At 38.9% G+C, this 15,004-nt stretch overlaps 1 protein-coding gene across 1 annotated transcript; it reads left to right on the forward strand.

Moving 5' to 3' along the window:
* Positions 1 to 145: 145 nt before the first annotated feature.
* On the forward strand, positions 146 to 13,785 carry cip2a (cellular inhibitor of PP2A). The gene is made up of 22 exons (XM_061064514.1): positions 146 to 242; positions 469 to 571; positions 2,065 to 2,212; positions 3,329 to 3,441; positions 3,720 to 3,814; positions 3,905 to 4,001; positions 4,895 to 5,017; positions 5,377 to 5,522; positions 5,610 to 5,685; positions 6,441 to 6,662; positions 7,012 to 7,174; positions 7,251 to 7,398; positions 8,203 to 8,302; positions 8,397 to 8,515; positions 9,247 to 9,415; positions 10,056 to 10,130; positions 10,647 to 10,757; positions 11,135 to 11,331; positions 12,024 to 12,137; positions 12,262 to 12,344; positions 12,717 to 12,856; positions 13,435 to 13,785. The coding sequence occupies exons 2-22, from the start codon at positions 470 to 472 to the stop codon at positions 13,579 to 13,581; spliced, it is 2,688 nt and encodes an 895-aa protein (XP_060920497.1). The 5' UTR covers positions 146 to 242; position 469; the 3' UTR covers positions 13,582 to 13,785.
* Positions 13,786 to 15,004: the final 1,219 nt, after the last annotated feature.

A 15,004-nucleotide genomic window follows, 5' to 3' on the forward strand; every position in this document is an offset into this window, starting at 1 on the left:
ATATATGCATTTAGCCATTGAGAGTTTTTTTTATTGAAGCACAATAATGACTAAAATGTAGAGTCTATCTGACAATATTAGACAAAGTATTATATAAACGTTACGAAATTGTATTTGAACTGTACATCCCCCTTTTTTTTAACATGGTACGTTCCTCCGAGATTCGAAGCTCGGAGCGGGAGGAAGGAGCCGCTGTGTCGTCGCTTGTTGTTGATATTCGTGAAGGAGAGTAGTCACCACAGGTATTATGTTTATGCAATAGAAATGTTTTATGATGTTTGAAACTATTGCGCAGGAGTCAAAATTATAAAACAATTGTCGAGTTTGTTGAATTTACTATTGACAAGATACCGCAGTCTATTTGTTTCTTAGCTGCCGTTAGCGTCAGAGAGTTTCAGCCGTTTGAAAGCCTTTTGATTTGATGCCTCACTTTACACTACTTAATAACGAAATCACATTTGTTTACAGGATGGACATGACTACGTGTTTGAAGTCTCTGTTGCTGGCTATCCAGCAGTACAGAGAGGGCAGGACGGCGCAGAATGCAGCGCAGCTTCAGAAACAAGTGGAGGTGAGCACTGTTCAGTCTGCTTTTCTGCTCCTGTTATGGCAGCTCAACTGAGCATGCGCACAGGTTGGGTATTATACATATTATATATGATAACACAAGAGAGGGGCAGGAACATCTCAAAGAGGCTTCATCATTAGAGGCAGTGGTGAACACTGGACACAACTTCATGACTTGAGTCTTGATGTCTATAAATAATATGTCAGCCAGGCTTTACACATTGAGAAAACTTTCACATTTCAAACATGGTTTAAGATATTCTACAATTCTACAATTCACTTAGCAGATGCTTTTATCCAAAGCGACGTACATCAGAGAGTAAGTACAACACAAGCAAGGATCTAGAAAAAAGGGAACAATGTCAGTAAGAGCAAACGATCAGCTTTGAGTCTGATTGGACACACAGGTGCTGACAGGAAGTGACCAGAGGCAAAGCACAACATTGATTGTAGTTCTTGAGAGCTCTAATCAGTATAGAAACCATCTTATAAGTCATCGTTATCAAACAAAAACAATCGTCACAACCATCATCATCATCAATGATATCGAAACCATCATTATTAAGTTAGTAGGTCTTCATGAAAGAGCTGGGTCTTTAGTTTTTTCTTAAAGGTGCAGAGGGACTCTGCAGATCACATGGAGTTTGGAAGTTCATTCCACCACCGGGGGGCGACAGAGGAGAAGAGTCTAGTCAGAGACTTAGGACCCTGTTGTGAAGGTTGGATCAGACGCCTTTCATTGTCAGAGTGTAGTGGGCGGGAGGGAGTGTAGATATATGGTAATTTCTATGAATGTTGGAGAAATTAATAGAGATGTAGTCGAAAGTACGATGTTTGTCTTTCAAATGTAGTGTAGTGAAAGTATTATGTTAACCCAATGAGTAATGCTAAAGTAAAGTATAGATAAAAAATGAACCAAATTAAGAGAAGATAAGATAATCTTTTATGGATCCCCAGTGGGGAAATTCAAGTGTTGCAGCAGTAAAAAGAGGAAGAGCATGCATATTAGTTCAGATAAAATAGGAATAGATAGGAAAAAATAATAGAATAAAAGTACAATGTATTTACAACTATTGACTAGTAAGTATAAAGTACAGTACAGTACTCAAGTACATTTACTTTGTTTAGTTTATCACACCAGGCGGCTGTGGCTGTGGGGTGGCTGTTGGGGCAGCTGTGGCTCTTTTGGTAGAGTCATCACCTTTCCACCAAAAGATTGAGGGTTCGATCCCCAGCTGGGCAACATGTCCGATGTGTCCTTGGGCAAGACACTTAACCCCGCATTGCTCTCGCTGCTTTGGTGGCGGTGTATGAATGGATTAGTGTTGTACTTACTCTCTGATGTACGTTGCGTTGGATAAAAGCATCTGCTAAGTGAATTGTAACATTGTAACACCAGTGATCAGAGGTTACAATGAAGTGTAAGAAACAATCACTAGGGAGGATTTTTTTTTTTTTAAACAAAAGTAACTAAATCTGAATGTTTTTTGTTTGCAGGAGGTTTCCAGACTGAAATGTGACCAGCTGCTGTCCTCAGGTCAAATTCTGCCCAGTGACTGTGTGAATGGGCTGGTCGAGCTGGCTGGAAACCCAAACACCAGCCCCATCCTGACAAGCTCCATCATCTCCTTGCTAGCACAACTAGGTATAGTATACCTGTGTTTAAACTACATAACCCCCTTTCACTTCATTCATGGACCATTAACTACATGCTCTGACAGATTTATTTTTCATGTTTACATCACACTACAAAAGAGACAGTGCTTTCTTTTTTAACCTGGAGCTTTTTATCCAGTCAGCTTTTGATAATCTTCTAACAAAGACACAAGAATTCAGATGCCCACAAACAGTAATAGAACATAGCCATCAAGACAGTCCTTGCTTTGCTGCTAAGTTGAAAGTCAGGCATTACATCCATCCATCAAAATCCAATTTTCAAATCCATCAAGTAAGGATATTTCTGAGAGACTTTTAACATCGGCATTTCTGCTTGGATTTGTAGAATAATAGATAAAACTATAAATGGATTAAACAAATACATACAGGGGGATGTCATGCCATTCAACGAAGAGTCCTGGGGTGTAGGTAGCCTAGTGGTTAGTGCGTGCTCCCCATATAAGCAGGCTATAGTCCTCCAAGCAGGCGGCCAGGGTTCGAATCTGACCTGTGGCTCCTTTCCTGTATGTCGTTCCCCCACTCTCTCTGTCCTAGATTTCTGACTCCACTGTCCTATCTCTAAACAAATGCATCAAAAGAAATCAAAAATAAACCTTTAACAAAAAAAGAAGAGCTGTTCCCTAGTCTCCTACTTATTTTCTAAATCTTTAGTGATGCTTTCAAACTTGCACAAAACAGAATTGGATGAGCCGCATGTGTGAATGCAAACTGAGAATTATATTGCTCCGCCTTGACCTGGAATTGTTTCTTCAAGCCCTCTAGAAAGTTTTCTTTATGAAGTCAGGCTGAGCTGATGTGAATTTTCTCAACTTTCCGAGTGTAGAAAGCAACACTGATATTGAATCTCACTGTGATTATTTGTGATTCTTGAGGCAGATAACTGTACTGCTAGTGTTTGCTTTGTGAAAAGACCTGGAGGACTGTTTTACTGTAGCTGGTTATTGTTCATTCACCTTGTATTTATGTATGTGTCTGTGTGTATGTAGATATTTGTCCATTCTCTACGATATACTTTAAGACAATAAACAACAGTTTGTGTTTGAATAATGACAAATCTCTATCTTTTTTCTCACCTCTCCTTTAGCCTGTGATGATGCTGGTTGGGGGATTCTTCACAACAGCTACAACCTCACCAGCACCCTGGCCTCTGTCATCCACTACCACAGCGCCACCCCAGGGGAACCCCTGGTATTGCAGGTAAGTCAATCATTGCTGACCAATCCTTTTCCCCTCTATGGTCCAAACATGACTGTTTTCTCTCCTTCGTATTTGAATTGAAATGTATTTTCTGATGTTTTTTAAAGACAAATCCAGAACGTAATACTGGTTTGTTTTGACACTATCAAAATAAAGCCAGTCCCTAGAGATTTCTTCAAAACATTGATGTTTAAACTTCTGCTGATTGTCTGACCATTGTTTGATAAATTCAGTAAAGACATGATTTGCTGTACATTTGTTTTGTGTGTATCTTTCAGTGTTTGCAGGTGCTGCAGAAACTGACGTACAACACTCAGGTCTTTCAGTCTACAATCTACATCCATGAGCTCATCACTTTTCTGGTTACCAACATGTAAGAACCACATCTCACATCTCCCACTCTGACATAATGACGCTGAGAGGTTAAATGATTTAAACAAGCATATCATGTTGTACTCTGCAGCAACTCTCACAATGATGACATCATCATACCGTGCCTCGGCCTCATGGCCAACCTGTGTCATGACAACCACTCAGTGCAGAGTCACATCAAGTCTCTGGTGAGTCTGCTGAAGAATGATTTTTTTGTCTCTGCATCACAGGCTCACAAAGTTCATCTGAAAACTCTGAAGTGTAGAGCTTGAACAATGTCTTAAGAACTGGTCAGAAAACTAACTGGTAACTTTATTAATTATCAATCTATAAATGAAGACAAAGAGTTGCAGAAACAGTCAATCTTGCACAAAAAAAAATACATTTTATGCCTCCTTGAACGCCATTGAATTGCCCCATGGGACAAATAAAGTTTTTTTTTTAATGGCATTTAATTAAGAAAAAGAAAACAAGCTTACAAAGATGTTTTTCAAAGCATTTTCTTTTTAAATTGATTCTGTCTGAAACTGATCTGTTTGAAAAAATGACCTAAAATCTAGATTTCTTATTTTTTAACAGATTCCAACATTTTTACCAGAGAAAAGTAGTGCATTGAATAATATGTTTTCTGTACTTGGACTAAGAAATATCAGAAATGGTGTGCACATTTTCTTCAAGCATGGAACTATAGTGGTCTAGAACCTTGAGAGGTTTGCCTTTTCTCCCCAAAAAAAGTTTTTTGTTCAACCTTAATGACATAAAGTAGTCTGTGTTAAAGTGTTTAATGGCATTTATACGAGCAAATTGAACAACATGCATCAAATTTATCTTGAACAAGAATATCTTAAATAGTTTTTATTTTCCTGGTTGCCATTTTCTGATTAAGTTCTTATGAACCACTTATGTCATCTGATGTGCTGAACTGTAACTCAAGAATTTTTTTCTAATAATCAACAATGGACTAAACTTAATAAAATATTAAACAAGATATTCACACAGCAATAATTTATCAGCTTGTGGCTAGTTCTAAACATCTAGTCTTAATGCTTTTGGTCTAATATGTGTGCATGTATTTTTGTAGGACAATGTGAAGCCATTCTACCGCACTCTGATGAACTTCCTGGCTCACAACAGTCTGACTGTGGTCGTCTTCACGTTGTCCATTCTGGCCAGCCTCACGCTGAACGAGAAGGTCGGAGAGAAGGTAAGTGGGAGATGCATGCTACTCTGGCTTTTTGATCTCTTTAATATTACTTTCATGTGGATAGCTAATTTGCTATAGGAGCTAAGGTCAAGACTAGAAATCCAAGCTGAAATAGTCTTTAGTTCTTACCGGCAAAAAACGGCATCAATTGATTGCACTAGGGCGGCAGAACACAGATTTAGAAACATGTTTGAAGATGACCTTTTTTATCTCTTCAGTACTGAACAGTACTGTCTCTTTTTCTGTTGGTTCTCCTCTTTCACTTAAGTTTTTAGTACCGCTGTGAAACAAACAAATAAACTAGTTGTAGACTAGTTGCACTCATCTTCTCTGATAGTATTTGTGTTTTTTCCCTTCAGCTCTTCGATGCAAAGAACATCTACCAGACTTTCCAGCTGGTATTTAACATCATCGTGAACGGTGACGGTACTCTGACCAGAAAATACTCTGTTGACCTTTTGGTCGACCTGTTGAAGAACCCAAAGATAGCAGATTACCTATCCAGGTACACCAGTGTTTTCTGCAAGGAGACTTTAACCTCACTGTTGATTTGAAATCATGTTGAAATAAAAAACATTTTCTCTGTTTCAAGGTATGAGCACTTCTCAGCATGTGTGTCTCAGGTGTTAGGATTGCTGCAGTCAAAAGACCCAGACTCTGCTGCAAAGGTGAGAAGAGAGAATCATTTTTTCACACATTACTCATCATGTTTTTTTATTGTACAACTGTCAGCGTACATAAACGCATAGGGAGTTAAACACATTTAAGCTCTTCAACTGTGCTGCTCTGTGCTTCTGTGATCAGGTGTTAAACTGAAGAGCACTGACTCTGCATAATGGTTGAGAAGCAGGGTTGACAACTGTTCCCGTGCTTCCCTAAAAGCGCTCCATCTGGTCCAGCTGTACTTTGCTGTCGAACCAAATAGCAATGTTGACTTAATAATCAAAAACAAAACCATGAAGTGCTGAAATGTTATGTTTCAGCAATGTCATCTTGATTGTGTAGAACAGACTTTGGTTTTGTGTTAAATGATGGCCTAGTGGCACGGTCACGCTCCATGTATAGAGGCCATAGTACTCCAAGCAGGCGGCCTGGGTTTGAGTCCGACCTGCATCCCCTTTCCTGCATGTCCCCACTCACTCTCACCATATATTCCAACTCTCTCCATAATCCTGCTTTATAATAAAGACAGAAAAAGGCCCCAAAATAACTCTTTAAGAACAATAGGTCTACACAGCCTAATATACCCCCTAATATAATGGTAGGGGAAACACTGATATATATATATATATATATATATATATAAAAACTTGACTGATAAACCATCCAAATAATTCTTAATTGATGATTTTAGTCAATAGAAAGTGAGAAAACACTGATGATCCTCACCACAGTCCCAGCTTGATGTGTGTGTTGTTTGCAGGTGTTGGAGCTTCTCCTGGCCATGTGCAGCGTCTCAGGGTTGCGGTCGCTCCTCTGCGAGGTGGTTTTCAGACCAGCGGGACCCAAACTCAGAGCAGGAGGCCGCAGGCAGGCGGCTGGAGTGGATGGTGGGATCGCACTGGTGCAGTGGCTGAGCTCACCTGTGGAGGGCGCAGAGTCCTGCTCCCTGCAGACCCTGCAGTTGCTGAATGAACTGCTGGAGGTACTGCTGACACTGGCACACTTATTGCAACTCTGTTTATAGTTAGAGCTGCAAATTAGAGCTACCAAATATTTTCATAATCACTAAATCAATTTAAACTTCAAAGAGTTAAAAGTTTGAATATTTTCTGGTTTCTTGCCTCCTATAACTTTAAACTGAATATCTGTGGGTGTGGAATATTTGAGGAATATAATCTACAGTACAGTTAATGTTTGACTGTCATTCTGTTCTTGGTCCAGCTTTCAAAACTTATTTAAATGTTGTGAAAGGATCAGAGAAAGGTTGATTTTGTTCTTTTAACTTTTTACTCTCTCTTTTCTTTTCCCTGTGTCCTCCTCTCTCTGTCCAGGAGGCGTTGGCCGCAGAAACTTTGTCTGATTTTGTGCTGAGCTTTGTTGAAATGCTGCTTCCAGTCCTTTTAGCGCTCCTGAAGGGCCTTGATCCTGCAGGGGGAGACGCTCACCTGAGAAAATACTGTCACCGCATCACACACATAAACAGTCTGCTGCTTAATATCCTGAAATCACAACTCATGTCTGCTGTTTGTTTACATTTAAAGTGTTTTATCTGAAGCCTTAACTCCTTCACTCCTGTGCGCCGAGGACTCCACCAGATCTTTAGTGTCCCGTCAGGTGAGCGCTCAGCTCTGCTTCACGCAGGTGGAGACCCTCCTCTCCTGTTGTCATAGCAGCAGCCCTCTAACCTGCCTGCCTCCTGGCTCTGACAATGACCTCAGGTGAGTGAATGTTGTAGTTCTGATCACCAGGTGTACTGTAGATTTATTGAAATGCTTGGTGATCTGTACTGTGATAAGGGGACTGTTTAATATAAGCATGGTGTACCTTTAGTGAGGTAAATTGATTGTAGACGAGAAATGAGTAGTTGTTACTATTGAGCAAATGTGTTTAAAACAGTTAAAACCAAAAATAATTTTCTTCTACAACTGTTTGTAGAAGAAAATTATTATTTAATAATAAGTCCCTTCAGCTTCCTTTGTTACTTTGATGAAGTGCAGTACAAAAATATTCTTTAAAATATTTGCTCTAGCAGTGATTCTCAAGTGGTGGGTTGGGACCCAAAAGTGGGTCGTGGAGCCATTTTCAGCGGGTCATGATAAGTGTCTCAAGAATTCTTGTCAAAAAGTTTTGTATCCTCTGAGGTCCGAACTGCACAGTTTTCACCAAATAAATCTGATCTGTATGAAAAATATCAGAATTTTGGGTAGCAATTTTTCATGGAAGAGTTGCCGGTGGTTCCTGAGGCTAGACCAGTTGAGAACCACTGCAACATGCACAACAGCGTTACAAAGTTTTATAGTATTCATTATTTTAGTCGAAAGAGTTCCAAGTGTCACATTATCAATTAATATCAGCTCACTGCAAACATTTTGTTAAACTTAAGGCCTTTACCTTCAAGACTTGTTCTATTATGTAGTCATTTCTGTTTCTGTGCTGAAGCTATTTGTAGTCCAGCAAGAGATCTGACATCTTCCTCAACCAGCCTCATCATAAACAAATAAAGTAGAGTGTTAATGTTTCAGTCAGGTGTGTGCAGAAGCTCTGCTGAGGACTCTGGAGTTAATGAGCAAACTGAGGCAGCAGGTGAAGGACATGGAGACCAGCTTCTACAGGATGTTACAGGTAGATTTACACACACACACACACACACACACTCACACACTCACACACTCACATACTCATCACCTCTTTTATAAAATCTGCTTCTATCTTTCAGGACCAGAGGATTGTGACGCCCCTCTCCCTCGCCCTTACGTCCCACCACAGAGACCGCGTGCAGACCGGACTCTCTCTGCTGTTTGAAGCCACACCACTCCCAGACTTCCCCTCACTGATGTGAGTCACTTATGTTAAAAAACAAAACAAGTTAATACAAACCCACAGAATGCATTTACATGTAGTGTCATGCTGCCAGTCAGGATAACTAAAAACTAAGGTTATAAGGAAACAAATGCTGTAGGTGTCTATAAAACATATGAACATGTTGCCTATAGTAACTTTTAACTGTGCTACACTGTCTTTGCAAATGTATGACAAGAGATAGATTTATCATTTTTTGGATTAAATCAAGTTGGAGTGATTCAGGTCACTGTTTTATTTTCTACTCTAAGTTAAGTTATAAATGTAAGTTATTTAAAGATTTTTTTACAGGAAACAAACTGTTTAGATACAACATGCGTTGCTGAACTTAAAGAAAAATTGTGTCCTTTAAAAAAATGAAAAACACAAGCTGAGATTGGAAACACAGAGCTCAACTAAAGTCATTATTTATAAGATTTAAAATATGAGGGAAATCAGAAGTATTTTAAAGTTCAATTGGATTGCAGCATAGTTTTCCATCTGAACGAATTTATTTCGATAGCGTTTTAAGGCTGCAATCTTTGTTTGCGGTCTGTTTTGACATCTGTCGTCTTGTTTTTATTTTAACCAAAGACTACATTTAGAATGAATTCAGGACAAATATTGAATTTATTCATCTTAAAATAAAATGTCGCAGAACAATCTGAAAGTCTAAGGATTGTTTGCTTTTTTTAATGCTCTGTGTAAATCAATTAATTTTTCTCCAGTTTGGGAGAAAGTATCGCCGCCAACAACGCCTATCGTCAAAGGGAAGCTGAGCACTCAATCAAACGTGTTGCAGTTCAGGAAGTCCCGCCTTCAGGCAATCTGGACTCTTCCGGTGGTTCGAGCAGGAGCGTGCACAGTCTGGCTGAGAAGATACAGAACGGATTAGAGGTACTGTGTGTGTGTGTGCTTTTGTGTGCGATACAGACGTCATGAAGGCAGTACAAGGTAGAGAACCACCAGTCTATAGGGACTTGGGATTGGAACCATAAGGTCACCGTTTCAAGTTCCAGTCGAACCAAAAGTATGGAACTGGGTTTGGTTGCTGGAGAGTGCCAGCTCTCATCCCGAGTACTGTGGAGTTGACCTTGAGCAAGGTACTGAACTCCAAAACTGCTCGGGCACTCTTTCGTGTGCAGCCCCTCACTCTGACATCTCTCCATTAGTACACGTCCACAGATTTATGGTTGTGCATGTGGACACTGAATTTAATAGAGTCTGTCTTCCATAAAGGCTTTCTCTTGTTTCACTTTCATTAGTCAGAACTTTACTGTTTTAAAGGTGAAATCAGATTTACAAAAATATGTTTGTCTTTATGGACTGTATGTAAGAATTTGAAGTAATGGTCCTCTTATAAGACATTTTCCTTGTATCTTTACCTTTTATCCAAAGTGCTTGTTCTATGGAGCTTACTGGTCGTGCTTTGATGTAGAATTTTTCACTTTTTGGTTTATTTTATCTCTTCGAAGTCACAAAAGAGAATTCACATCAAACTAGTTTTTCTGGAATTTGACATTTTTGTTGTTTTCAGCTGCAGGACCACGGCAAGAACTCGCACGTGTCTGAGATCATCAACGTTTATGAACATAAGCTCTCAGCGTTTGCAGTGAGTATTTTAGTTAAGTAGTCTATGTTGATATTTAAGCTTTTATGTTTTTGCTGAAGTAGTATTTGACACTATAACTCTAATGTGTTTTTATAACTGAAAACTTCCCTGAAATATCCACTGAGTACTTCCAGTGACTAATACAGAAATGTCTGCATTTTCTAAACTAAAATTGTATTATATTGATGTGATTTAATTATACTGTATGTTTCCCCATTTATTTTTTTCTCTTATTTTGTTCATATGCAGGGCAAAAAATAATGAAAGTAATGACAAAATACTTTAAATCCATCTCATTGAACACCAGTGCTGAATAACGTTCTTAGAAACAGATGTAAAGCTGTTAGTTCTTCACTGTCATTGTCAATGCTACATTTTACTTTCTACTCGATGGGGATAGTGTTTTTATTTCACCACATCTTCTTCTTGAGGGTGTTGTGATATAGCTGAATCTAAAGTGTTGTTCTTGATAATGTGGTCTATCCAGTTTAACATCTCTTTGTGTGTCCCTGTCAGTCTAAGGAGAGCGGACTGCAGGACTTGTTGGAGGCGAAGGCTCTGGCTCTCTCCCAGGCCGACCGTCTCATCGCTCAGTATCGCTTCCAACGAGCTCAAGCTGAAGCCGAGGTAACGTTCACACAATTCATCACACAGTTTGATCATCATTTTGACTTCATGTATAAAAAAAATTAATGGCTCCAACCTTTTTATGTTATGAGTTTATTTGTAATAATTTAGAGTTAGGACTTTTGTTGGACTAAACAAGCATTACATTAGTGCCATCTTGTCATTTATTTCTCCTACTTTGTGTCAAACTACCTGATTGTACGTATAAGCCGATGATGATGTCACATCTCAGTCACAATAGAGGATTTTCACAGGGTGTGTTTTTTTGTAGGATTTGAATACTTCTCTCAATGTTACAGGAATTTTCAAACGGAACGCTAATTTTATTCGTGAAGTCAACCACAGCTTAAACTTTATGACATTTATTTTTCTTGCAGGCCTGTAAGCTTGGCTCTCTGCTGAAGGAAGCGGAGCGGCGTCGTGAGGATTTGCATGTGGAGCTTAGTAACCAGGTGCTGGAGGTGGAGCGATTAAAGGCCGACATGGAGGAGCTGCTGCAGCACAACACCAGGCTGCAGCAGGACTCAGAGGAGCACCAGGCCCTCAAAGAAGCCTACAACGCCCTGCTCAACAGGTCAGACACACACAGAACAGAGGCATTCCAATGTTTGCATGTTGCATAAAAGTCTTCAGGTAATTTCCCTCAGAAATAGTCCTTAATTTAATTTACTGCAACCACATTTGTTGTGGGCGAAGAGCATGGTCTCAAATGTAAAATAGATGCCTGCTATGTGGTGTTAATGTCATTTGTATAAACTCTTTATTTCAATGTAAAAAGGTCTTCACATTTTTCACTAGCTAGGAAGGTCATTATCTCATGAAGGGCAAATGTGAAATTTTCTTTTGAAAATACATCCACACATTTTCTGTCATGTATCTAAATAAATGTCACACTTATTAACTGAATTTAAAAAAGACATATTGTTCTACGCAGCTTAGGTAACAAACACACCTCTAACAATTATATCTCCCAAAAAAGACAGGCTTTCATCGACTTAAATTAATAAGTGCCCAGGATACTAGTTTAAATTTTATGGCATGCAAAAAACCATAATCCTGCCTAAGAGCACTTCAGTTTGCCACTTGACATCTTTGAAGCTTGATCCAAAGGCAACTGGACTGGTTGAAGCTCCTCAACCAGTCCAGTTGCCTTTGGATCAAAGAATGAAACTAAAACGTTTGAAGTGAAGGCAACTAGAGGCTTAAGCTTTACTAGGATGAACAGATTTTGTTTTCTTAGATTGCTTAACTGGTCGATCTTTGCAGGTTAAACGAGAGTGAGCGGCTGTTCAAGGAGCTGCAGTCGTCTCACAACTTGCTCACAAAACAGATCGATGCTCTGAGGAAGAACCACGAGGCGCTGCAACAGAAGCACGAGAAGTAATCCACACGCACACACTTATCTTCCATCGTGCTTTTTTAATGACCGAATCTTTAGACCCTTGATTTATCAGGTAGGTTCAAATGTTAAGGAAGAAACAACCTCTCTCGTTTGTGTCCTCAGGATTGCGTCAGAGTTGGAGGAGCGAGAAGAGGAGATCAGATCCCTCAATTCAGATCTGAAGCAGAGGAACAGTGACATCACAGGTTTGACTTTCAGCACTTTTAAAACCAGCATGTTTATAAAGGCTGCAACTAATGACTATGTTCTTTATTCGCTTCAGTTAAGTCATTGTTAGTTTCCAATGAGTGTAGCTCTCTTTCTCAGGTTATTTCAACTTCTATATAATTTAGTTTCACCACAGAACTTACCTGAATTAAAAATTATTTGAATAATGAAGATCATAGGAGTTATAGATGTGACCAAAGCTTTGATTTTTTTTCGTTATGATAAAGTCTTGGTATTTTTCTCAGGAAAAGAACGATAAAGTATTTGGAAAGAGATCCTTGTCCAAGCAGGAATGTCAGTTCCAAGTATTTAACACTGCTTCCATTAATTCTGTGCCCTGTTTCTGTCAGGTTTGCGTGGTGAACTGCGCTCCAAGGAGGAGAAGCTGAAGGCAAAGGATCAGGAGAGGAGAGACCTGGAGGAGACGGTGGATGTTTTAAGGAAAGAACTTAACAAGACAGAGCAGGCCAGGAAGGACGCCAGCATCAAGGTAACAAAGAGAACTGTGTTTTTTCAACGGGGAGAAACACTGGAGACCACATACCCACAAATCCTCGCATTTAGAGCTTTAATTAATTTCTTATAGTTGGACGTGAGATCAATTCACTTATTTTGGAAAAAAACCCACAACAAAATCAACATGGCTATCGGTTAAAAAGTAACAGTTTAAACATTGCTGTGAAATCTTTTCAGGAAGTGAAAACAATGAAAAAAGTTAAATTACAGACAGAACTTAAAATAAAAAAAGACAAACGCTTGTTTTGGTTTGTTTTCTTAAAGTATTGTCTTTAGGAAATTAAGAAACCCAGATAAAGATAACCAATAATTACATTTCCTCTACCTTTTCAATCATTAGTGCTCAGAAATGAGGTTGGGAAAAAATATGAATATGGCAATCAATCATTGTCCTGACTCAAGAGAAACAATTATCGAATGGCAAATTCGGTAGCAAATATCGATTTTTTTAAATACAAAAAAAAAAGGCCCAATAAACATTGGTTGGAGTTCAGATCAGATCTATTTTGTCTTTGTCAGAGATTTGAACATTTTGATTTCTCTGTTTTCCAGGCGTCGTCTCTGGAACTGCAGAAGAGCCAACTGGAAACGAAGCTGAAGCAGAAGGAGGACGAGCTGAACAAACACTCTACCATGATCTCCATGATTCACAGTCTCAGCAGCGGCAAGTTGAAGAGCGATGTCAACCTGTCACTCTGAGGAACACACACTTGTGCAGATGAGTGAAACAGGCATATCAGATTTGTTTTTAAACTGAATGGATTATTTCCTTTTTTAACTAAATGAACTTTTTACAGTAAATGTACTAAACAAACTAGTATTTATAAGTGTTGAATCTTTGTTTGTCATGTATGTGTCTATATGTATATGTTTTTTGTTTGGTAAATAAATGATGGATCTGTATTCGTCTTGGTTTTATACATCCAGACAAAAATGTGTGTCCTGGAAAGTGAGCGAGAGCTGATACAGAAATATGTTATAGTAAATATATATATATGTATATAGTAAATAGTTACAGGTTACCTAGAAACAACAACTCTGAATGCTTTGAATGTGATCTACTTCAAAACCAGATCTACTGAAATCACATTTGTTGGGGAACAAACTCTGGACAGACGTAAAGTAAAACACTGTAAACACCAGGGCTGCATCATATTTTGTAGTTTAATCTTTAACCTAATATGAACATTAGTAATAAAAAAAATCATAGAAGTCTTAACGGCGAGAAATAAGACAAATTATTTTGTGTAACCAAGCAATGCTCCCTCACACAGCATGTGTACATTTTAAAGGAGCAATATGCATCTCTCACACCTAGCGTTTAAAATGAGTACTGCAGTCCAAATTCAAAACATTAGAGAGCTGTCTCCCCCCTCCTCCCTCGAGTTGATGTGCACCCAGGTTGCTATGTCGCGGACACGGAAGCTTCAGTGTTTAGCCAGCTCTGCATCTGTCTTGAAACATTTCTGTGTTCAAACCTCTCTCCATTTTTTTAAAAAGCATCTTCAATATATACCCTAGTTTTAAACATTTTCTGCAGAGGCTTTTTAGATCAAGTAGAAACATATATATAAGTTTGCTTGCCTGCTTCAAATGCTGCAACACCTGTTGGTATGCCATTTGCCTGGATGTGAATGCATTATTATTGCTCATGCGTTGGTGTAAAAGCAGCATTTTACTGTTAAAGTGTTTTCACACATGCACGTTAACCTGAATTTTACTTCCAAGAAGTCGGTGTAAGTGGGACAGAAAGCTGCAGTTAATATTCTTTAAATTCCCCACTGGGAGGTTTATATCACACGACCAATGAATGATCATGCGATTGTTGTGCTCATAATGATGCTGCTTCATTTTCTGTTCTCCCCTTTGCCACTTTGTTCTTCTCTGCTCTGTGGTTGATACTGTGAATATGTTCAATAACAGATAGTATGTCATTGTAGCGTAGGACTATTGCTCTGGCTGTGGGTTTAGTTTAGTTCCCCCCCCCGTCTTAGTGCAATGCAACATGTGGTTTGCAAAGTCTCCATCATAATTGCTGACTATTTATCCGTGTACTTTTAATGTTGGGTGTAATGAAGTACAAAGAAAATGTCCTTCTTATCCAACATTTATTTGTATTATT

The sequence above is a fragment of the Labrus mixtus genome, chromosome 19, assembly GCF_963584025.1.
Source record: "Labrus mixtus chromosome 19, fLabMix1.1, whole genome shotgun sequence".
NCBI classification, from domain to species: Eukaryota; Metazoa; Chordata; class Actinopteri; order Labriformes; family Labridae; genus Labrus; species Labrus mixtus.

What these genes read in the sequence shown, in the direction of transcription:
- cip2a (XM_061064514.1), top strand. Translation starts at nt 470, where the DNA reads ATGGACATGACTACGTGTTTGAAGTCTCTGTTGCTGGCTATCCAGCAG. An exon ending in ACCCAGACTCTGCTGCAAAG is followed by an intron (nt 5,686 to 6,440) that starts GTGAGAAGAGAG and finishes TGTTGTTTGCAG; the next exon opens with GTGTTGGAGCTTCTCCTGGC. An exon ending in GAGGAACAGTGACATCACAG is followed by an intron (nt 12,345 to 12,716) that starts GTTTGACTTTCA and finishes TGTTTCTGTCAG; the next exon opens with GTTTGCGTGGTGAACTGCGC.